The sequence below is a fragment of the Biomphalaria glabrata genome, chromosome 9 (genome assembly GCF_947242115.1).
Source record: "Biomphalaria glabrata chromosome 9, xgBioGlab47.1, whole genome shotgun sequence".
In the NCBI taxonomy this organism is placed as follows: Eukaryota; Metazoa; Mollusca; class Gastropoda; family Planorbidae; genus Biomphalaria; species Biomphalaria glabrata.
This window is the reverse complement of record NC_074719.1, coordinates 42,812,093-42,837,692: the sequence shown is the minus strand read 5'-3', so window position 1 is coordinate 42,837,692 and position 25,600 is coordinate 42,812,093. Positions and strand designations below refer to the sequence as shown.

General features: G+C 36.3%; 1 protein-coding gene across 1 annotated transcript; it reads right to left on the bottom strand.

The window, feature by feature from the left end:
• Window positions 1–18,571: 18,571 nt before the first annotated feature.
• LOC106077066 (uncharacterized) lies at window positions 18,572–25,296 on the bottom strand. The gene is made up of 5 exons (XM_056042642.1): window positions 25,256–25,296; window positions 24,817–24,960; window positions 21,801–21,962; window positions 21,401–21,565; window positions 18,572–20,267 (listed from the first exon to the last, which is right to left on the bottom strand). Exons 1-5 carry the CDS (start codon window positions 25,294–25,296, stop codon window positions 18,572–18,574), a joined length of 2,208 nt encoding a protein of 735 aa, XP_055898617.1.
• Between the last annotated feature and the right edge of the window lie 304 nt (window positions 25,297–25,600).

The following is a 25,600-nucleotide window of genomic DNA, read 5'->3' as shown; positions in this document are numbered from 1 at the left end:
TTCTATGGTGACGGTAAGAAGAGTTTAGCGATTAATTGTGAATGATATGATGCAATATAGGTGGAATTGTCGTCACTTGGTCTTAGTTAGGGGAGACGACTCCAGAACGTAAGACCGAAAGAATGTATTGATGTAGTGAGTTATATTTTGTTAAGAATAATTATTACTAAAGTCTAGTACATTTATTTGGTTTCGTATTAACTTGATTTTGTTTAAATATTATAAATAAAGTTAAATTTAATTAATTGTCAAAAGGAAGATATTCAATTTATTTGAAGTTTGATTAGTTAAGATACATTGCGCCTACAACGGTTTAGCTACCAGCAGTTTGGTGCTACATGTTAACAACTTGCAAAAACACAACATCGTTAAGACTGTAGAGATAAGATTACATTTGAATTTGTTGTTGTTGTTGTTGTTGGTAGCCCCCCCCCCCCTCATAGTCACATTTATTCAGCGACTATGATGTACATAGAAACATAAACAATTTGGGAAGGGAATAAAGACACGGGAAAATAGCAGTTGAACCCAGAGCGTCGAGATACATCCATTAGGCAACATTTTTTTTCTATTATTAGCGACAGCGATGACAGTGGAAAGATTCCCTTTTCATTGGTGAATATAATGTGTTAAGTCTACATCCAGTCTTATCAACTTATTACCTCCCTTAAAATCAACTCGCTCCGTCTGTCTGTCTGTCTGTCTGTCTGAATATATTGCACACGTTACTTCTCCCACTTTCCAATTCTCTGAACAAAATGAAACTTTGCACTAATATTCAGTGTTGATGATAACACGTGATCAACTAGTTATTTCGTCAGTTGGTTGGAATAATTATTTTGATTTAAATGTGAAATGTAATAAATTCTAAAACAGTACGCTAATGTAGAGACTCAGATCTTTCGATAACAATTTCAAATTAACAATGAAGAGTTCAATTTTTAAAAGCACTTGAATAGCTCAGTGGCTAAATACTTTGGTCTGCCATCATAAGTTTAAATTCCGATCCCGAGTAGACCTTATTTAAAAAAAAAATTGCTTTTGAAGTGGCAGGAATGAAACCTTTTCCCAGATGATTGATTACATGATTTTTTTCATGTTTAACTTTTTATTATTTTTCTCTGTGTTCTGTTTTTACAAAGCGAATATGAACTCACTCTGTCTGTCTGTTTGTCTGTCTGGTAAAAAGTTAAACATGTTTTTTTCTTCCAACTCCCATTCTCGGATCAAGTTAAAACTTTACACAATTATTCATTGAACCTGACAAGACATGAATCAATAAAAAAAATTAAACAATTAGTTAATTAATTATTGGTGATTAATTTGTTTTTTATATTGAAATAAAGAAAATAAATGCTACTTAATTAGAAATATGGATGTATATATGGGTTTAATCCCCTTATTACGTTTTGACATGTTTTTCTCCCACTTCCCATTCTCGGAACAAGTTGAGATTTTGCTTAATTATTCATAGTCCTATGATAAGACACGAATCAATCCAAAAATTAACCAGTTAGCTAATCGTTTAGTACTAGTTCATTAAATTTTGTTTTATGTAAAAGAAAGGGAGCGAAACCCTGCAATTTTCAGATAAATGATTAGTGGTTCTTTCCCTTTGTTTTTAAAAGAATTTCTTTTTTTTTTTTTTTTTTTACCTGTTTGAGATAAGTTAGAATACTAGAATACTATGCACGAAGATTCAAAATTTAAGACATTGCCATTAAGTCTTTCTCTCCGTATTATTTTCCATGTTCCGACGGAATTCTTCATTTTTGCTTCAATAACATTTTCGTTCGTTATCAGAACAAGTTTTATTTGGTATAGAGTTAAAGGGAATGCATGCTCTTTTGATGTAACACAACGTAAAGTTTATAAAATCAAATATTAAGTTAATTTAATGAGGTCAAATTCCGTCAAATCAACGATTGTATCGTCAATTATGAGAGAAAGAACTAATATGCACAAGAGTGAAGGTAACCTCATTGGACAAGACACAGTTAACACTCTACACTGGACATTCAGCGTTTAAAATTATGTCTTGTGACGACAAAAAATTTTTTTTGCATTTTAGGCATTAGGGCAAATAACCGATGGGCCGGTACCCAATTGCGCAGGTAGGGCCACCGAAATGGCCGCATGAATGCCTGTAAAATGTTTTAAGTTTTTAAAAAATATTCTCTTTAAAAGAAACACATTGACAGTCTTTATTAAAAAAAAAAACAACAAACATCATAATTATACTTTTGAAGTTCAATACTAATCTAAAACATTGTTGTAAAGATCCTACATTGTGTATAGTTCTTTTAGTAGACGTCAATTCCTTATACATACTAACTAAACGATAAGCAAGAAACTTAAGGCCTTTAATTCTCATAGAGATCGACGTCAGTGTGAATATATTCGGATGAATCTATAAAGGGACCACCAACAACGTTCTATAGACGACATGTCCTGTCACATTACAAATGCTTATTGGTGTTTGTTAAAGTTGTCGCATGATCTCGAGTTGGCCCCTCTACGAAGTTCTTCACAAATCACAATTATTATCTTGAACAGTGTAGAAATGTGTTAATTGGAATCAAAATGCAAAAAACAAAAACAAAAAAATCGAAAAAGAAAGAGCAGATAATTAGTAAGATAAAAGCAACTCTTGCTGGATTCCTGTGCCAAAAAAAAAAATGTAGTAAATTTATTGTTTTCTGGCAAGCTCTAGAGATTCAGCCACGTTCTGATGGGGACATTTATGAATGAACAGTCTCAACGCTATTCGATACCCTAATACCAAGACGACAAAGATATAGACTCAAGTTGAAATAAAATATGACACGATCTTGACAGCATTTGTTTTAATGAAGTTATATTATATTACCTTCAAACAAGTGAACATTTTTGTCCCGCGCCGCTGTGAAAAGGCCTCCATTGTCATGGGGCTCTGGGAGGTGTGTTTAATTAAAAACAATAAATTATTGAAAATAATTTAGTTTTGGAAGACGTAAGGTCTAGGGGTTTCTAACGCCACCATAGACCAGCGTGCGTTACAGATCGAAAACAGAACACACAGGTAGCATACAATTGATAAAAGAATCCCTTATTGTCAACAAGATAAAATGGATTATTGTAATTAGAATGAAAAAAAGGGGGGGGGGGAGGAATTACAAAAAAGTGAGGAGTATAATCATACATCTTAAAGTAATATACAAAGTTAGTATACATAAATGAGATGGTTAACTCATCATATTGTGTGCTGACTGCATAAATGTGTAAGTGCCCTATTGTTCGTATGACTTAGAAGTCCCAGAAGCTTATCCCTCTGCCTAGGTCAGCGGTTCTCAACCTTTTATGCTCGGCGACCCCTTTTTACAATCCCCTACACTGCGCGGACCCCCCCCCCCCCCGAACACACACACAGAAATAGAAGAATGGACAAAAACAATCCATTTTTACAATGGTCTTAGGCGACCCCTGGCAAATCGTCAAGGGGTTCGCGACCCACAGGTTGAGAACCCCTGGCCTAGGTGCTGTAGATTGTTTTAGTCTGCTAGTAAAAGCATCAGCTTGGGAGGGGCTAGCTCCAGCTGAAATAATCGTAGTTAAATTAGTAATAGCCCGGCCGCTAGTATGTGTCCTCGAAGTGGGAGTGACACAGCGGTGTGGAGCAAAATCATGACGATTAGGCAGGCAGCGGGTGCTGAAAATTGACTTCGGGTAAACTTAGTATTCAGTGTTCGCTGATGCCAAGGTTCCTTCCTCCAGCCACGGAGATAAGGTAGGTTCAACAGGAACAGGAAGTGTGGGGATTCTGCGACAGGCAGGAATTCCACATAGCAGGAAGTGTGTGGATTCTGAGGCAGGTACGAACTCCTCGTAGCAGGAAATGTCTGGTGGATTCTGAGGCAGGTAGGAACTCCTCGTAGCAGGAAGTGTCTGGATTCTGAGGCAGGTAGGAACTCCTCGTAGCAGGAAGTGGCTGGATTCTGCGGCAGGTAGAAATTCCACATAGCAGGAAGTGTGGGGATTCTGCGACAGGCAGGAATTCCACATAGCAGGAAGTGTGTGGATTCTGAGGCAGGTACGAACTCCTCTTAGCAGGAAGTGTTTGGTGGATTCTGAGGCAGGTAGGAACTCCTCGTAGCAGGAAGTGTCTGGATTCTGAGGCAGGTAGGAACTCCTCTTAGCAGGAAGTGTTTGGTGGATTCTGAGGCAGGTAGGAACTCCTCGTAGCAGGAAGTGTCTGGATTCTGAGGCAGGTAGGAACTCCTCGTAGCAGGAAGTGTCTGGATTCTGAGGCAGGCAGGAACTCCTCGTAGCAGGAAGTGTCTGGATTCTGAGGCAGGTAGGAACTCCTCGTAGCAGGAAGTGTCTGGATTCTGAGGCAGGTAGGAACTCCTCGTAGCAGGAAGTGTCTGGATTCTGAGGCAGGTAGGAACTCCTCGTAGCAGGAAGTGTCTGGATTCTGAGGCAGGTAGGAACTCCTCGTAGCAGGAAGTGTCTGGATTCTGAGGCAGGTAGGAACTCCTCGTAGCAGGAAGTGGCTGGATTCTGTGGTAGGCAGGAATTCCACTAACAGGAACCAGTCGGTGTCTCCAGTCGCAATCAAGCGAAAAGAACAAAAGTAATGGAGCACAATGAATGAAATTTGTCAATGAACGCCCCTCAACGTTCTATATAAAATGTGTCGACTGCTCGAGATTGGACCAGTGTGCGCCTTATATGCCGCAAACAGCATGTGATAGACCACGTGATAAGTCAAGATAGATAGCTTGACATCCGGTCAAGATTAGTTCTTCCCACTCATTTGTCAAGGAGGTATTCAGAACACCTGGCTAGAGGTCAAGCGTGACGTGCGCTCAGGATCTAGAAAAAGGGAAAGGGACAGTTTGGCTGCCTCGCAAGACGAAAGGAGCTTAGACCGTCTCGCGCTAGTGATTAAAGACCAACTGAAGAGGTTATGGGGTTACCGGGAAACCGGTGTAATACTTTTTTTTTAGTTTCATAATGCTTAAAAAAAACATACATACGAAATACACATATTCTTTGTAATTATTTAGATATAAACAATTTAATGTGCGTTTTAGGGACTATTAAATTTCACAATCTCGAAGCCGTACGAGATCAGTATTTCCCAGACAACCAAGGTCGATGACTGAGGTTGTTTCGGATTTCTGACCTACTTTAACCAAAGTCACGTGATTGTTGGACAACAAAGAGAAGAAGGACCTTGTCTTTCTATATTTCCATCGCTGTTGCTCCTCTATTTTTACAAGATTTTACATTCACAAACAGTTTAAAATATACAGAGTACATCAACGAACTTCCTGAATGTTCAAATAACTATACGAATGTTTTCATAAAGGGCCACGAACTGTTTTAAGGATGGGTTTAAATTATCAAAGATATTTCCTTTATAGTCATGACAAGCGTCAACACATTGCCGATGATACATTCACATATAGAAGAAAATGTTTTTACAAACGTTCTTGCAAGATATATGCCTATATATGGGATAATATGCATATTGTTATACGGTTATTTTCATAAACTTCAGCTATTTTTTAACGTTATGTATTTCATATTCTGCTAATTACTAATACATTATGCACATCGATAACATTAAGATTTTTTTTTGTTGGATACATGATGTATTATTATGTTATTAAAAGTTCTATCATTTTTAAGAAATTCACTGATACTATATACAAAATGTTACATTGATAAAACAACGAAAAAAAAAACTGTCACGTGATAGCCATCGTGTATTAAAAATGAGATCGTAATTTGTATAGAAGAGTTAGAAAATCACCTGGCTAAATGTTGTTTGTTTACGATTGGTGAATGAGGTCCAATTGGCAAAAAGTTTCCTCGGAGCTGACGAAACTAAGAGCTAGCCACTTAATTGGAGGAAGAATCAGAGGAGGTCGGAGTGGCCACCTTTTTTAACAGTTACAGGGACAAAAGCGATGGACATCTATGAAGGTCTTGAAATGGAGAAAGGAGAAGAAAGATAGATGGAAGAAATATTGAACAAATTTGAAAGTTTTTGCATTGAAAAAAAACGAGCGCCATGTTTTCAATACTCGTGAACAGCAAGAAGTTTATTTTTGAGTTTAAGGTGGGGAAGGCCCTGGCTTGACGCACTGCCGCAAATCCTAAGCTTCCTTTATACGTTACGTGCACGCTACAAGCAATAGTGTTGCAAGATCACAAATACAAATAAAATACTATTTTAACAACAACAATAATAATAATAATAATAATTAGTTTAGATCAGTCATGTTATTGGAGATGCGGTGGCGGAGCGGTGAAGCGCTTGGCTTCCCAACCGGGGTCCAGAGTTCGAATCCTGGTGGAGACTGGGATTTTGTATTTTCGCGATCTTTGACCTTTATATTACCTGCACTATAGATCGCAACTATACTTTTAAACTCTAGGCATGTAATTAAATTTATAAGTCTCAATCTATATTAGAAAGTTCCCCTTTCAGACCTTGTCATCTATATCGCAGATCAGGGCCGGTCCTACAGATTGTGGGCCCTATGCGAAACGAATCCGCTGAGGATGATAAATGAAAATTAAAATTATTTGTTAGAAAATAAATTCGTCTTTGCATGTTATTCGTGTTTTAAGTGCTAAATCAATATCAAATTGACTTTACGAGCCATCTAGAATAGAAGGTAGATTCCCAACATAAAGCCGATAAACATTCAGATCTGCCTTTTAGATTTTTACTATCGACTAGCAAAATATAGCTTTAGATTTTTTTTTTAAGAGATCGAGATAGATTTAGATCTAGATTTAAATGCCATTGACTATTACAGTAAATTGGAAAGTACTGTTTTGGTTAAAATTTGCCTTATTATTTTTATTACATGAAAGCTGACAATGCCGTTTTTTTTTTTTTTAATCGCGAGTAGAATTGACGTTTTCCATATTGAATTACAATTTTGCCTATTTTTCAGAACATGTTTTTAAGTTTTCTGGATATTTTTAATAATTTCAGGAGATTTTCATGACTTTTTTCGTAAACTTTGCAATTTCAGGAGATTTCCAGGAGCTTCGGGAAAATCAGAAGACCGCGGAAACCCTGTTATAAGTTAAAATAGTTTAATTTAATAATTTACAACTAGAGTTATGCGGGGCCCACTACGGCCCTAAGACCGGCCCTGGCGCAGATAATGTGAAGATAGTTTGTTTCTGTGGCCTACGTTTTACGAGGGTGCCATGTGGCCAGCACAACGACCTTTACTTTTCCCCAACTAATATCAGTATCCATTAGAGCTGCGTGGACTCAGAGGCGCCCAAAGATCCCTGAATTCGACGCGGAAGGACGGATACATAGACAGACAGACAGCTCAAAGCTAATCTTTCATAGCATGCTAAACATGCAGTTCAACTGAAGCGTACAGCATACGCTTCCTGTTCCTGTGATCCAAATTGCTGGTCCGAAGATTTTATGTACACATATTTCTCCATGAAACCCGACTGCATGCGAATATGATGACCCCCCCCCCCCCCCCCATTGAGAAGATTTGTTATAACTTGATATGATAGATCGCTTGTTACAGCGAAGTGTGGAATTGCGTAAGATCATAGTAAATATAATATTTCCAGCAATAAATTTAGAACGTGATACATGTTAGTTAACCTCTGAACGCATCGTTAGACAGCTAATGTTATCCACATGTTAATTCCTTAGGTCTTTATCTAAAAGATATAGACCAATAGAATATGCATTCTATAGAACTTTCTACTTAGGCTAGATATTCTACAGGATGCTTATCTATCTATCTATCTATCTATCTATCTATCTATCTATCTATCTATCTATCTATCTATCTATCTATCTTTCTTTATCTGTTTCTATCTATCTATCTTTATCTGTTTCTATCTATCTATCTATCTATCTATCTATCTATCTATCTATCTATCTATCTATCTATCTATCTATCTATCTATCTATCTATATTTATCTGTTTCTATCTATCTATCTATCTATCTATCTATCTATCTATCTATCTATCTTTTTTTTCTACGTATCTTCTTGTCTTTAATTGACAAGATAAAAATAAAATATTTCCACTTTAAAAACAGAACAATTTGAGAAATTGACACGACGAAATGTAAAGTAAAGAAAAAACCGACACAAAAACATAGCTTATATTAAGTGTATCAATTAGTTTGGATCAATCGTATAATTAAATTTGTAATAGATCTAGACTAACAATAATAAATCTGTGTGATTAGAAATATATTTTTTCACCAATCATATTTGTTTAGTGCAATTTTATGTTTTTATATTTCTTAATAGACTATGATCGTATCACTTGTCTGGACAAGTTGGAAAGGGGTAGATATCTGGGTGATCGATTTTAAATGATTTTTTTTTTAAAAAAAAGGAACAATCTGAATTCAAACTTGTGGGCTATAGCCTTCTCAGGCGTCTCATACCAACGCAGAAACCACTCTGCTAGCGAAGAGTCTATGAACATGGAAGATTGTTAGTTATCTATTTTTTCCTATTTCATGTTTGTGTTCACTAAGCCTCAGACGTCAATCTGTAAAGGGGAGCAATTCAGCTTACACCACCACTTTAGTCAAGTACAATTTCTTTCCCTTTTAATTAGAAAGTAAGAATGATTGAATTCGATTGTTGACAATATGGCTGCCTGACAGTGGTCACGACCGCGAAATGGAAAACATGTCCCCCTTTTGCCGTAAGTCTTATAACACTCTTTTCTCATTATTATTGTTTTTTATTAACATTTATTATAAAATATGCAATTTTCTTTAGGTCCTGATAACTTTTTCCAAGAAGTTTGTAAAGATGTTTTATTAAATTAATCAGTAAAAGGCAGGCTTACCTCCGACACTCGACAGATTAGATAACTTTAACCACTTGAGGAATCAACCTTACGGTTGCTTAGCATAGCATATATCACCAATTTGTTCGATCGTTTTCAGAACTAGACATGGCTTCTACTATAATGGGGGGTGAAAGCTATTCAATAACTAATTAAGCTACTCTGTAAACAGCCACATAAAAATTTATGGATATGATACATAGAGATGTGGCCTATAATTTTTATGTGTGTATTCGTTCTCTACCTCATAATTTTGAGTACTACGTCACTGTCAGCGCAAGTGCGCATTCCTATATCTAGACTATTGCCCTGAATCTGTATATATAATTCTCTTCGTGGCATAGCCATGCGGGACACCACGAAAAAGTCATGGAAAGATAACTCTTTTTTTTTTCTGCAAGTCGGACTAGAGTTACCCCACAGTCCTACACTCTGCTCGACAATACGCTGCCTATATGAACACTTCCAGCGTTTATGGTGGTGAGGCTGAAATTGTGTCGATGTCTCAAATACTTCCCGCTACTAGCACGATTCACTTCCGAGTTTACAATCCGGTTCATTGTCTTTCCATATCCCTGCAATTTTGCGGTCCTTTAGATCACTAAGCGGCGTATAATTCGACGCGGGTCGACTAGTTAGTTTTATATTCTATTTTTTAATTGCCCATAACACTTGCCCGAGAGAAAGATGGAATGGACAAGAATTGACCCGCTGGCCGAATTTTTCTTCTTACTGGACTGTAGTCTTTGATTTTTTTTTTTAAATTTGGATTTCTAGAAAGTTTGTAATTACTTCTTTTTTTGGTGTTAATTTTTCACGAAAAACAAACTCAAATGAAATAAACATTTCATAATTTTGTTTTGGTCATATTATTTATTATTATGGAAGTGAGTTAAATTTTAATCTCTGTTACTGCCCATGGCTCAGTGTTGTTAAAGGGCTACGAAAATTGGTGTAAGACACTTAACAGTGTACACTGAGAAATTTTCTGATGATGTGGCAAGTCTGCAGCAGTACTGCCCATTGACAGGTAATAAGGATCCATTTGGGAATACTTAGGGCTTCGAATGTGTCTGCGTTTTCATTATTTCTTCAGGTTGATATCACAACATTGTGTATTGTAATTCTAGACAGCTTCCATAGTCACTTAATCTTTAAGCTTAGATTTTGCATATTTTCTTACTTTTCCAATCTTACATTTTCCTTACATCATGGCATAGTGGCTGGACGATATCAGTGGTGATTGAGGACTTTATGTTTTTGTTGATAGACTGTAAATCCGGGGCGATTAAAACATTTTTAGATTTAATTCAGGTTTGCAACAACCTCAAGATAAGACTAGTAATTAAATACTGTAAGATAATGTACTCCTTTAGACTTTAGGCACTAGCTAATACAGTCATTCCATTTTCTTGGGGGGAAAAAAATGGGCCGGTGGGGGGGGGGATGTTAATTAGTTTGTTTTGCAAAGTTAATAATGTTACTTAAACAAAACCAACATGACTTCCGGTTTGATTAGAGATTTGGAAAACTAGTAATCCCTGGTACGTGCGGTTCACATGGAAAATCAAACTTCGATGAATCAAAGAAAAGCTTGAAAAGAAATAGCAGCGTTTTAAAGGCTAATGCTCGAATGACTCATTGGGACATGACTCAATAGAGACTAAATAGAGACCAATCGTTTCACATTTGTTGCTTAGGGCCATGTACGTTGGCCACAGAGGCGGCTTCAGGTGACTGGTGTAGGTTGGAGGAGGTTAGAGAGTGGGTTTGAATGATGCAAGATAAGCAGCATTGTCGTCAGCAGTTTTGGTTATGACAGACGACTCCAGAACGTGAGACTGAAAGGAAGTGTTATTGTAGTGAGCAGTGGCGTAACTAGGGGGGGGGGGATGGGGGGGAGAATTTTAAAATCCCCCCGGGCCCCCACCTGGGGGGGGGCCCCCAAATGGGTGTCCGAAATTTATTTGTAAATACATAAATTAATATATTTGATTGACAAATAGTGTCAACTGGTGTCTTTTTTTTTTCAACATTTCAAGTTTTTTTAAAAGTTAGTCTTACATTTTAAACTTTGTTGCACGAATAAAACTGCATGATATTATTGATATACAGCGAATTCCAGGTATCTTGTTACCTTTACTAATAATAGATCTAAATGGCGAGTATTATATGGCTACACTAATTAACCTTGAAGCAAAATGTACAGAATCTAGTATAACAGATCTAAAAGTTATTCTTAATAATGCTAGAATAGTCCATTATCCGGGTGTGGCGTCTATAATTTCAGAATTAAACTTCACACTCGAGTTATTACCCCTTTATTCATCTTTCCTCAATCCAATGGAAACTCTCTTTTTATTTCCATCTAATCCTTTTGCTTTCGCACAAAACATAAACAAAAAAACAATGACGTAATATCATATAATATTAGCACATCCTTCCTTTTGAATTTATTATCACACCCTTCCTTTTAAAGTTCTTAAGAGTGAGATCTACTAGCAGGGCCGGCCCTATCATTTGCGGGGCCCTATGCGAAACGGATCGCGCGGGGGACTAGTCTGGGTAGGGATAAGCATAATGTCAAAATTATTATTTTTTAAATTAGAAAATAGTCCTACTTTCGTCTTTGCAATAAATTTTTATCAAATGAAAGCTCGCTATGCCACATTTTGTTTATTGTCACCCCAAAATGTCCATTTGGTCTATTCTTTAGGAGATTTGAATAAATTCAAAAAAAGTTTAGGACTTTATCGTATATTTTGCCTTTTCACGAGATTTCCTGGAGGCCCTGGAAAATCAGGAGGTAACGAAAACCCTGTTATTTTATATACGTTATAATGGTTTAATTTAATACTTAGAATTAGCGCAGGGCCTATGAAAGCGCGGGGCCCATTGCAACCGCATAGGCTACAGAGGCCTAAGGCCAGCCCTGTCTACTAGGAACTTTAACAATTCGTCCACTTCTGGTTGTCTTGACTGGCACAACAGGTTCTCTAGACGTTGGTCTATAACTGTCTGTTTCGTTTGTTCCAACAGTTTGCAGTTCATTGTCTTCATCGATATCATAGTACCCAGAGATGTTTTCATCGAAACTCTTATGTAAAAAGCGTTGATTTCTTCTGTATGTTTTTCCGTCGTTTGTCCTTATGATGTAAGATCTGGGTGCTGAATGTTTTTTTTTTATGACAACTGCTTTCTGCCATGTTTGACCTAGTCGAACTCTCCGACAGAATAATCTTTAGGTAGTCTAGCTTTTGCATCGTATTTCACTTTGCTTTTGATCTGTCGTTCGTTGAGTAATGTCTCTGCATTTTCAGCTACCGATGGTTTCAATAGTTTGGGATCAGTTGGAATGATTCCCTGAGTCTTCTACTCGTCAGCAGTTGTGATGGTGAATACGGCTGTCCACTTATCGGAGTATTTCTATACTCGAGCATAACGAGATCTTGATCTTTCCCACTTTTGTATGCTCTGAATCCTTTTGCTTTCGCACAAAACATAAACAACCAACAATGACTTAATACCATATAATATTAGCACAGAATCTTCTTGGTGCAGTGGAAAATTAAGAATGTTTTGCCCATCTGGAATTCTGGTCAAAGCTCCTGCGCCCAATTAATATAGTTCAGAAGAAACTACAAAAGTCTGGACTGCATATACGGGAAGCTGCTAAAGAAATTAGTACCCTTTCATACTTTCTGCAAAACGATGAGAAACTGACAAAAACCCAAATCCATCGAAAAAGCAAAAGAAGGTAGTGAGAACTATGGATTCCCAGTAATCAAAACAACCAGAAGAAAGAAAAGACTTGATGGGAAGTTGAGTTCTAATGTAGGACTGTCAATAAAACTGCCATTCAAACGTGTTGCGACAGAAGTGCTGGACAGATTTCATATGGAGATGAAGGGCAGATTCCAAAGGCTGGTAAGAAAATGGATACCTTTGGGTTTCTTCTTGAACCAAGACACCTGTTAGATGAAGACACGCTTATGACAAACTGTGCTACTTTTCCTGTTTGTATGATGAAATAAATGGCAAATCGCTTTTTCAATGATGTCACTTTTCATCAACAAACCAGTAATACAATCACCAATAGACAGATTGAGGAAACAGGTTTCATATGGGAATTACGTGTGCTCAAAGTATCGATGTAGATGATGTTATAGATTTCTTTGCTGCACAAAATGCACGTGAAGCAATATCAATTGAGATTTGTCACTTGTGCATTATTTAACTAATAAACAACGGTATTATTCATTAAAAGAGTCTTGATGATTACTTTTTGTTAAGTTTACTGATATACTGAACCAATTTGATTTGGGGCTTATATATTTTTGCGTACATTATCTCATGTCGAATGTCAAAATGCAAGGGGCCCCCAAAGAGGTCAATCCCCCCGGGCCCCCAAATCCCTAGTTACGCCCCTGGTAGTGAGTTAGATTTCGTTCAGAATACCAATGTATATGATTGCTGAAGGCTACTACATTGAATTTATTTTTATCTAAAGTTGAATTTGTTTATATCTGTATATATAATTCTCTATGGCGCCCAACCATGCGGGACACCAAGCAAGCACACCGACTCTCTAACCCTCGATGAAAAAGTCATGGAAAGATAACTATTTTATTTCTGCAAGTCGGACTAGAGTCACCCCACGTAACTTTCGAGGCGACAGATAGCGCGGATCCAAAAAAAAAAAAAGGTTGGTGGAGATGAACAAATAATGTTCTATTTGTTTGCCCAAAACCACCCCATTCGGACAACTGTGTCTTTCAGTGTTCACCCGTCACCAAATAGCGGCGTATGCTACGCCGCAGGTCGGCTAGTTGTAATAAAGGTTCATCTAGTTTTGTTCATAAAGAAAGATATTCAGGTTATTTTAAGTTTTATTAGTTCAGATAGAATATCCCTGCAGCAGTTGGGTTGTCTACCAGCAGTTTGGTGCTACGACCGTCTACAACAGTGGGGCAACCAATGAGAACATTTTTTTTTTTGGTCACCGTCAGCCCATGGTACAAATATTCGTGACGCTGATGGTTCCTAAGTTTACACAAACTAAGCTTAGCCTTAATACTCGTGTTATATGGCAAGCTTCATTACGTCTGACATATTCTGTAGTGTAAACAAGCCATTATTTCATTAGTGACTTTATCATACACCATTACATTAATAAAAAAATAACCTCTATAAATATGACCTATTTCTTTTAACGATATTTTCACTTATACCAGTAGGATCAATTACCCTTCAACTTATTGTTAGAGTTATTCCCCCTTCACTATTTGAATTTTCAACATATTTGATTTTTTTTTTCAAGCACAAGAAAATTCTTCATCGCTTCAGTCTTTTTTAAAGGAAACCTCAGAATTTGCGCTATTCAGTTTTAGCTTTATCATCATAGGAATCCTTGGGCTTTATGCCTCTTTTCTTTGCCTCTTTTTTGGGCTTTATATGCCTCTTTTATGGGCCATCTTGCCTCTTTTGTGGGCTTTTTTTTTTTTTTTTTTAATATGTTTTTATTTTAAAATAAATTTCCCTAATAGTTCTGTGAATATAACTAAAAATCATAAGGTATCTTTCAAAACGCTTGAAAAATCATTATTGTATATTGTTGTTCCCCCTATTTAATTTTGTTTATATCGAATTATTAACATTAAAAAGTGCGAAAAACGCTAGGTTTAAATGAGTTTGCATGCTAATTAATTTTGATAAAATATTCACTTTAGAAGTGTTTTGTACTAAAGATTAATTTTCTCTTATGAGATTAATATGAGGTTTATATTATGTGCAAACATGAGATTGGAAATCGACCTCTCGTTTATGGTAAAGCTAGAAGTAAATCGTTTTAAACTTTCTAAAATATGTCTGAGGAAAATATAAAAGAGTAGAGAATGGATTGTTACAGAACTCCGATTAGTCTGTCTAAAAGTGTTATACTTAGATAACGTTTATTGTTAGCAAGCCTACATCTTTTGTTCTTTAATTAGCCAAACAAGCTAGGATAATATATGGAAAGAAAACTGTTATGTACGAATCGCCATCCGAGCTGCTATCAAATTGTACATGCTTAAAATGTTCAGTCTTCATTTAAAGTTATTCTCTGTTGTTTTTTTTTGTCTTCTTTTTGTTTGTTTGTTAATTATATATATATATATTTTAAAGTCAGTTGTTCAAAGGGCTTTACATTGTCAAAACAAAGAAGACAATTTTCATGGTCATTCATGACAAGTAATATGCTACTTCAGAAACTGTTCCAAGTTCACTTGGTTATCCTAATTTCCTTCTGTAGACATCATAAATATTGTTCTCTGTTGTAGACTGTAATAAGAACTAAAGGAACACTGAAGAGTAACCTAAAACAGGGCTTTATTAACTCTTTCTCTCCGTAATTATTTTTCCACGCTTTGAAGGAATTCTTCATTTGGCTCATTACTATTTCACTACCCCTGTTTTGATTGGGCTTCAATAGCTTTGTTGTTTGTTATCAGAAAATGTTTTATTTAGTATAGAATTAAATGGGAATGCATGCTCTTTTTTATATAATTCAAATTCAGGTTCAAAAAATTAATCGTAAATTTAATTGAAAGAGGTCAAAATCAACGATGGTATCGTCGATTAGGAGAGAAAGAGTTAAGCTAGAACGACACATGAACTGACGAAAGAGACTTGGACAGTAGCACACTAAATCAATGTTATGAACACATTCTCACGACGTTACACAAACATAAACAAATAGTAACTATTACACCACATTCACCCCGCCTAAAATTAAAATAACAAGTATAGCAATATAGTAGGCCATAGCATAAATAAAAAAAAAGAATGCCAGCGCCTGTAATACCATAGATCAATAAATAGTGTCGAAATATTAGTTTCTCTTGTAAGCAATAGTGAATAGTGATACAAAGATGGCGACTGGAGCTTAGTTGTTTCCAATATGACGTCGTATATTGACCCGGGAAACAAAATGCAGCGGCGGATACCTTTTCAAGAAACCGCTTTGCGTCAGCAATGACTGGAGAAGACCATATATATATATATCTTTAATGAAAATATTAGAAGTAATATGGGTTTGCAAATGAGATGTACTATATTCAAAACAGATAAATCTTATTGAAATAAATACAAAACTATATTTGTTTGTTGTGAAGCTCCTGGAATGATAAGCTTTCAAAAAAATTTAGTAATTTTATGACGCGATTACTACTACTACTACTAATCTTTATTGTCCGTATGGAAATTTGTCTTATAATTTGTGCATTACACCAAACAAAAAAACATTATAACTATAAGAAACCAAAATGTACATTCACACCAGACTCACTCATAATTTACATGTGACAAAGTTTATATGATATTGTTCTTATTTAATGATTTGATTGCCAGGGGAACAAAAAAATAGTAAAAAATATTTATTTTGAAACAGAATGCAAAATTTTCTTATTAAAACACCTATATAGTTATCTATGTCTTTGTACTACGAAAATACAAAACGGAAAGGTCATTACTTCAAAGGTACATAACTTTTGGAAAAGATGATATCTGTCTTTAATTTGTTTAGTATTAATGAATACACCAGAATAATACACATACAAATGATTTGTATAAACAAGAGCAACTAACCACGGTTGTTTAGTAAAATACAGGCGGCTATAAGATAGAAGCTTTGCCTGTTTAGTGGAGAAATTTGTTTGGCGGGTGTGAGCGTCTGTTGAGTTACAGCCCACTCTTATATAGATTTGCTTTGGAACTCTTTAGCACAGCCGCTAGTGCCGGATGCAATAGATTTTGGGTATTTTAAATCTTAGTTTAAAATAATCTTGTTGTTGGATTCAGTGAAATTAAAGCTTTCTAATTTTCTAACTTACCCGCGTCCAGTAGAATTTAACCTTAAGTTTTTCACAACTACCCAAAGTGGCCCCATCTAAACTTGTGACCAGGTCAGGAGTTAACCAAGGTGGTAATTTGGAGTGTTGTCTTTTCCCTGGTAACCACTTGGAAAGAGAAGATGTCACTAACTGACTCTATTGTTAAGCGGACGTTATTCTTTTTATAGGCGGACGTGTCCTGTCCGAGAAGGGGATGGTGCAGATATCAATCTCGTTCTCGACCTAGCTGGACGCGGGGGGGGGGGGGGAGGAGGGGTTGGACGAAGTTCATGAGCTTCAATACACCTGGTCGAGGGATGTGTAATGAAATGAAAATAAAAAAAAAATTCTAATATCAAAACTTCCTCTTGGACGTTTTAAAGTGCAAATGAAACTTTTATATGCAAGCGTTTACGTATCGTCCCATACCCACCCGCTAAAGAAGCATTCGCAGAATACTATCAGTTCTTGCATATAAGTTTCATTTGAACTTTGTTGTTGTTTGGTCAAGCGCTCCAAGAGGAAAAGGGAAAAAAAACAACGGAATTCGGGAAATCAGTCGTCAGGAAGTTAGGGCGTCCAAGCATCTGTTAAGTCTAATTTTGAACCCATGATGACCTATCGCTGTTGGGGGGGGGGGGCAATAATAAGACCTTGGATTGGGGGTCAGGTTTGTATGGGCGTCTATGTGCCCTACCTGAGGCAGTGAGGGGCGGAGATGTATAGTTGGAGAATGATGAGCTGGGCTGGAATCGGTGGTGACTACCTTCGGGATTCGCTGTTGGTATCGTATTTATACGCGAGGGCTAAGATTGTTGACCACGCCAACGCCTGCTGACACTGTCAATGTCAGGAGTTAGAGGTTTAATTTCCTTGGTTCGGTCTAACTGAGGAGTTGATTGGTGGCGTCCAGTGTTTGACTGGCTTGAGCCATTCTTCTGTCGAGCCCATTTATTAGAGCCTGCTCTACACCTTGGAATGATGTAGAGAGGTGAGGAGGTATAAATGGTATATCTGGGCTTACATAGAGTAGAATAACTCTTTACTGTACTTGAGCCAAATTAAGAAGAACTGTTACTTAAACTTTTGATTTTGATGTCATAAAATAAAATACTACATTTCTGTATTTGTATAGATAACATACAAACATATAAAACCCAATTTCATCTAAACTTGAGTCAAATTAAGAACTGTTATTCAAACAATTGCATCCTTATGCTTGGTATTAGTTTGAATTCTGTATTAAAACGTTTATAGATTAGTTTGTCATTTTTGTGTTTGTATTGTTATTACTACGCTTTGAGCTTCCATTTTGTTTGCTAACAACGCTTTATAAATATTATTATTTTTATAGGTAACATTTGAAGATAAGTTGCGCTTCTAAAAAAGAGTGCTCGTCACTGAACTAGACAGTACGTATAAATGGTAAAAAAAAAAAAAAATGTGTATTTCGCTTTTTTATTATAACCTACCTTAAATCTATGTATTATTTTAAAAGTGGTGTATTTTTATGAAAATAAAAAACTGGTTTACATAAATTTATTTTTTAATCAAAAAGATTTACTTCAAAAAGATGGGAATCTAAGCTCATGCAAGCCACAAAATATGATAACATCGATTTTCATCTTTAGTTTTTGAGTCCTAAATGTGACGGACGGAGGGACAGACTGACCATACAAAACAACTACCGGCTTCTTCCTTTCGGTCTACCCTAAGACTTCATAGGGTAAACCCCCCCAAAGAATTAAGCATATTTTAAACTTATAGCAAAACTTCATGTACTTTTTTTTACTTTAGATGGACATACATATTATATTCTGAAAACATTAAACGAATATCGGACTAAACTGAAGTGTTATTTAGTAACGTAATCCCAAAGCTATACCTCAGGATATCAGGAACATACATAGTGCACATATCAAGGAAAGTCACGGGGTCCGTTAGTTTCATCGGGTGGAGAAAGTGTTGTACTTTTGAATAGAATCTAAAAGGTTTCTCGCGACGTCCTTTCCAAAGACTTGACCCATTCATTCGAACTAGGTCCTTCTTCGTCTCAAGGCCTCGAACCACGGTAGGCACAACAATTTCCGAAAAGACACGATTCTGGTGAAACTTCTTCATGAACCACGAAGTCTGAAGTCGTTTAGAAGCAGGGATGTAATAGACGTCACATATTGCAGCCTCTATCAAATCAGAGCTGCCAGTAAAGGTCCACAAACTGTCAAGAAATAAAGAAGTGCTGTTGATAAAGTGGGGAATACTGAGATTAATCTTTAGGTCTTCCAAAGTTTTATCAAAAGCTTCTTTCCCTTTTTCGCTGTTCCACCAGAACCACCGGTGGTTTGACTGGGAAATATTAATGGAGATGTATCTACCTTCAAAAGTTGTCCAGAAGTGATCCTTTGAGCTGTTTAATAAAGCCCAATGTTTGAATAGGACGTCATCACCCATGATCAGGAATCCCTTGACGCTAAAGTTCATCTCTATAGCTCTAACCGCACACATGTAATTTACTGTCCCCCTATCCAGAGGCTCTTCTATAAAACTAAACTGTTTTCCTAAATGTTTAGTTTGTTCCGCAAACAGAGAAGCGTTGTCGCCGCAGTAAATAATATTCGGAAAAACTTGGCCGTATAGAGCGTCAAGGTACCGAACGTTGGAGTAAAAACCTGGCAAATTAAAAACAATCACTAACAGAATATCATAGTAGTAGTTTGAAGAGAGCGTGCTATTCAAACCCGACACCATTGTCGTTATGTTCGGGCATATTTTTGAGAGACTTTTGAAGGCTTTCTGAGGAATGGGATCTTCCTCATTGCTAGCTGCCACTTGTGGTGATTTCTGTTCGACTGAAATAAATGTAATGTTGGTAAAAGAAGTCGGGTTTTTGTAAGCGTTGTCATTACTTATGTTAACATTGTCTAGTTTTAATGTTTCATAATCACTTATAATGTTTCGGACTCTCTTAGGCTCAGGATATCCTAATTCTAACAAATCCTCCAGCCATCGACTTGTCAATTCGATTTCTTCAGATTTCCAAAAATGTTTAACGACCATGTCAGTCGTTAGTTTGAGAACACATTGGAAAAAAGTCATACTTGAAGGACATGTCCAGTAGGTCAAGAAATCAATCAAAGTGTCCGTCTGAAAGTACATGTCCTTCTCATCCTCAGCGTCCTCCATGTAGGAGTGAGCACTTCTGTTTTGGTGAGCATTTGGAGGGAAGAAGGCCAGCCTGTCTCCTATTTCCCACATCAACCTCTGAGCCCAGTAGCCTCTCCATATGTCACACATTCTAAACGTGGTCCCGGTTGGGATCAACAAGGCCCAGAAGGCTCGTTCATGAAACAAAGTGTTCTGGGAGTTGAATGGACTGAAGACACCCTGGGGCACTAGAACTGGAGGGGCGTGGGAGTCAAAGGTCACGTTAAGTGGTGACGTGATAGACTTCCTCGTCAATCTGAAAATAGCGTCGACATCTGGGTCACCGTTTACGGTTCCCTGTTGTATGGTAGGTGATGTCCAGCTGTTGGATAACCTAAATGTTAAAATATAAAGAAATAACATATAAATGAAAAAAATGTAATAGAGTTATCCAGTAATTTTTTACACTATTTTACACCAATCTTACTTAAAGTTGGCATCCATATACAAATATCTATCTATCTATCTATCTATCTATCTATCTATCTATCTATCTATCTATCTATCTATCTATCTATCTATCTATCTATCCCTCTATCTGTCTATCTATCTATCTATCTATCTATCTATCTATCTATCTATCTATCTATCTATCTATCTATCTATCTATCTATCTATCTCTCTATCTATCTGTCTATCTATCTATCTATCTATCTATCTATCTATCTATCTATCTATCTATCTATCTATTTCTCTCTCTTTCTCTCTCTCTCTCTATCTATCTATCTTTCTGTCTATCTATCGGTCTGTCTGTCTATCTATCTTTATTTATTTAAAAGCCACCAATTGAAAGGCATTTTGAAATTATATCAAATTTGGAGACAATAAGCAATGTTCTTGGTGTCACAAACACTTTTATGACAGAAACAAAAAATAGTTTTCAGAGTGTGTTGGTTTAGAGCTATATTCTGCGGCTTGTTTACATTTAAAATGTTTGTTTGTTTATAAAATGCTTCACATGTTTCGGATGTTTCTTCAGAGTTGAAGATAATTACTTCCTAGTCCAAACCTTCCTCAGGACGAAGGGATGGGAGCGGGAAGGGTTTGAACCCTCGATCGTCGATAAATCCGAACGACAGTCCAGCGTGCAAACCGCACGACCAGGCAGCCATCCTTACTTACTTGTAAGTAACTTTAGGTAAATACTAAAATCTAAGTATGCCGCAATTTATAGTTTGACTTAAAACAATACAGGCAGCTGGAACATTACAGAGAATGAAACTTTTAAATACGAGACTGAACTGTAATACTGGGTATCAAAAACATTTACGTTTCTGAGAATGACCACATACGACTGTTGATTCTTTCTGGTTATCTGGTGCGACATATTTCAATACGAGATTAGATTTTATTTCTGCTGTGACAGTCACTGCCTAGATCGACTAATTTTAAAATACATCAGTTGAATTGGACATGCATTTTGTTTCAGCAAATTAAATTAATTGCATTAGAAATGGAAGACCGCACCAGTAGGATCTGCTATTGGCCGCTCCGATCTTGGACAGTGGATATCCTCTGGGCCACAATGTGGACTGACCAAAGTGCTGGTAAGGGTTAAACAACTTCTTCCCAGCATACATCAGTCCTGGTGTTTCCGGTGTGTAGATAAAACCTTCCAAATTGCCAGATGGTCTGAAAAAAAACAACAACAGACGAAACCTATAAAAGGTATACTATTTTTCTGAAACACAGTACCAATATTTTTATTCAGGGCCGAATATATATTTAAATATTAACATTTTCTTCTTTTATAAAACAATTTTCTACTGATGTCACTCGCAATTAAGGAATCAGTTTGCACATCCACATTATTTTTTTTATTATACTCAAGCACATTTTGAATTATTTTATTTTGCTGTAGTATCACCTGTTATCATCGTCAGTTTCGTAGATATACTTCGCCCCATTTAGGATAGCGTAGAGGTAGCCAATGTCTTTTCTTGCGTAACTTTTGTAAGGGAGAGAACCTGTAATTTTAAAGTTCAGTAATTGTTGTTTCTCAATACTCAAGAAATCACAATTGAGAAAGCTGAAAAAAATACAGAGAAAAGAAATATATAGTGTATCATTTATGATTTATATTTATATCACTAGGGTATATAAAATATAGATGATTTATATATTGCTGTAACCCAGCCAACATTAGAAACGAATAGCCTCATCAAAAATTTTTACAACAACATTAATTTCATATCAAATTTAGAATTCTTTTCATGACCCAACCATGCGAGACACCACGAAAAAGTCTTGGGAAGATAACTCTTTTATTTCTGCAAGTCTCACGTAACTTTCGCGGTGACAGAGAGCATGGCTCAGAAAAAAAAATGAGGTGGGGGGGAGAACAAGTATTCTTTCTCTTTATATACATTCTATGTTTCACTACATTTATGTGTGTATCAATATCTGGTGTCATAAAAATAGTTGCTTGTAGTTTCTGTAGCTTTGCTTTGATTTTGCCACTTCGTATTGCTCTTTGTTTCCTAGCCGTGGTCACAGCTTCACAGCTATTTCGTGGAGTCAACTGGTAGGCCTGTTTCAATGTAGTTGAAATTCCTGCATCAGGCAACTGTTTATTTCTATCGTCGCATATTTCTGGAAAAAAAATGCCATGACGAAACTGTGGCTTTCGAACTTCGCAAGATGGCTGTAAGCTTTGTTTGCGAAAATTGGAAAAAACTATGTCAACGCCCTGTCCGTTGTTGTTATTCACGGAAGCACAGTCACACACTCTGCTTGACAATACGCTTCCTACACGAACACTTCCGGCGTTTAGGGTGGCGAGGCTGAAATTGTGGCGATGTCTCAAATACTTCCCGCTACTAGCACTATTCACTTCCGAGAACGTCTCTACATATCTCTGCAATTTAGCTGTATTTTGAATCATGACGATTACGAAGAGGCGTATGCTACGCCGCGGGTCGACTAGTACTATATTAAGTTTATTACATTAGCATGTAGTCAACTAGAGTGAAAAGTTTAACACTTCTTCCTTGTTTACTTCATAATTATCGAACATTTTCGACTCCCTCTACGTTTCCCCAGTCCATGTCCCGTGCTTCATGGTGCTCAATCCTGCGCCTAATAAGAACGCAAGGGCCATAACACTATCCCCCTCTTAATGCTGTTCAACCTTCATTGATTTCAGATCTTCCTTTCACTATGGTTGTACCACCAATATGTATTTGCTTTATATGCTACGAATTCGTTCTTGCACCGTTTTCAAAACCTCCCTTATATCCGGTTCTATTTCAAACACTTAGAAGTCCGGATCCTGTTCTTCCTCTATGATGCTTTGCCTAAGACGCTCCATGGGTGCCTCTCTTTGTTGCCTCTTTGTTGCCGCTTACCTTCAGCTCACCACCTCCGAGTTCCTAAATTCTTGTAATAAAAGTTGACCGAACATGTTATCGTAGACGCCATCCAGAATCTGGCGTTGATCTATTAAAGCATATACTGAGTTCCAAAATGGAACCATTTAATGTCTTGTATTTTCCCTTTCGATGAGGATCCCACTTCTGACACCAAATGATGCCTCCTAGCAAACAGCCGAATCAAATAGCCACAACGAAAGGATTGTACAACACCACGAATTTATAAAATATAAAAGTCAATGATCTGCTGATATCTTGCATCAAGTACATTGCAAGCCATTTTTTTTTTCATCGCATTTGCAAGGCGTTGACCTAGTTACAAGGCTTGTATTCATTAAGTCCCTCTGTTTGTTTGTCCAGTTGGATTCTTTTATACGTATTTTCTCCTATTTATCTTCTCGGATCGAAATGAAACTTTGCACGATTATTCTTTTTTCGATAACAGTACAAGTGTAAAAAAAAAACAACAACCGTATTTTCACCCCATATTACCCGCGGGTTATACAAGTTTTTTTTTTTTTTTTTTTTTTTTTTTTTTTTTTTTTTTTTTTCACACATGTGTCGGGTTTACGAAATTTATTTTTAATCATAAATATAGCATAACGGAGACTTAAGACATACCGATGGGTCTTTATACATTCTATAATTAGCGGTGTGGTTATGAAGTGCACCCTCTAAAACGTTATGGATGCGGCGAAGACTCTTTAATACACAGGTAATCTATTTGTAACAAGTAAGCAAGCAACTAAGCTAATCTGAACATGCGGGGATATAAGGGTGCGGGTTGCAGGATGTTGATTTTATATAGTTTATAATTTGTGCGGGGTATATGTGTTTTTAAGTGTTACGCGTATGAGGGGTATAGTCGCAAAAATACGGTAGCTAGTTAGTTAAAGAATTAGTGGTAATTATTTAATTAGCTGTTTACAGAAAAGGAGAAGATAAATCTGATTCATGTATATATATATATATATTTATGTATTTATATAAATTTTTGTTTAACAATTTTTTTTATAATTTGCTTGTTTTTTTTTCTTATGGTTGTGCAGGAGTTTGATTACCTAAAGTTTTATATACTCACCACATATTTGATAAGAATAAAAAAAAAACTGAAACAGAGCTGAGTAAATGATTACAAAAGCGAACAGACACACTCTGGGTAAAAGATAGCCCTACTGTCTCTTTTGCATTGTAGCTATGTATATTTGTATCTTTTGCAGTCTATTTAGTTGTTTTTTTGTTGTTGTTTTTTTGTGTTACCATTTTATGCATGTTATGGAATAAAAGAAATTAATCAAACTAACATTAGTAGATATATTAATATTTTTATTTGGTCTGCAATATAGGGAGATAACGACGGCACATCATCTTTTTAAGTTACCTAAAACACTTATTTCCTGATATGAAGAGAGAAAATTTTGCGCAGTATTGAACTTTCATGTCATAGAAAAGTGATTTTTACGGCATTTAAATTTGCTTTGTAGCCATACCGTTCGGTGTTGTAACATTTACCTCCAGTTGGCGGGACTCTTAACATCCCCCACAACGACCACTCTCCACCCAGGCAACTGAGCCAGGTATTTGACGTCATCTGTTGGTGGGTGAATTGACGTCACAACTATCCATTTCTCAAATGGTGAAATATCTGTTGATTTTCTGATGATAATAATAATAAAAAAAATGTTCACTTAACCGGGGAATCTTTTTCGAGTTGGTGTTGAGGTTGGGTGGGTAAAAAAAATGTTTCGTTTTTTAAATATCTAACATTTATTAGTTGTTAATAGAAAAATAATCGCTCTCTAAGTTCTATAAAGGACGTATTTGGCTTTTTAAAAAGAGTATATTCGAATGTTTAACTAATTGAGCGTTTTGGCATGTTTGGTCTTTTAGAAAACTACACATATTTATACGGTTAAAGTCTCTGAAAAAAAAATGCATTCAAAGTACTTACATTTTTATGGCTGGGAGTTTATCTGTTTCTGCGAAACGCATCGCAGTATGATAGCCAGTTAACACTTTAAAGCATAGAATAGAAATTAAGCATACAGCAAGCAGTCCTGCAAACAGCCTTCTTATTGTAACCTTTTTGTTTTCTGGTTCATACATTCTATGTCCACTAGGGTCTTTATTACTTTCATTGACAATGCAAAATTATATTCTGAAATTTAAAGATATACTTGTTTACTTGTTTAATATTTCGCTTATCTGATTATATATACAAAGTATTAATGTACCATTGACCGCATATTATGCACATTAAATAGTTTAAAGTTTATTGCTTTCACTGTATGTACTG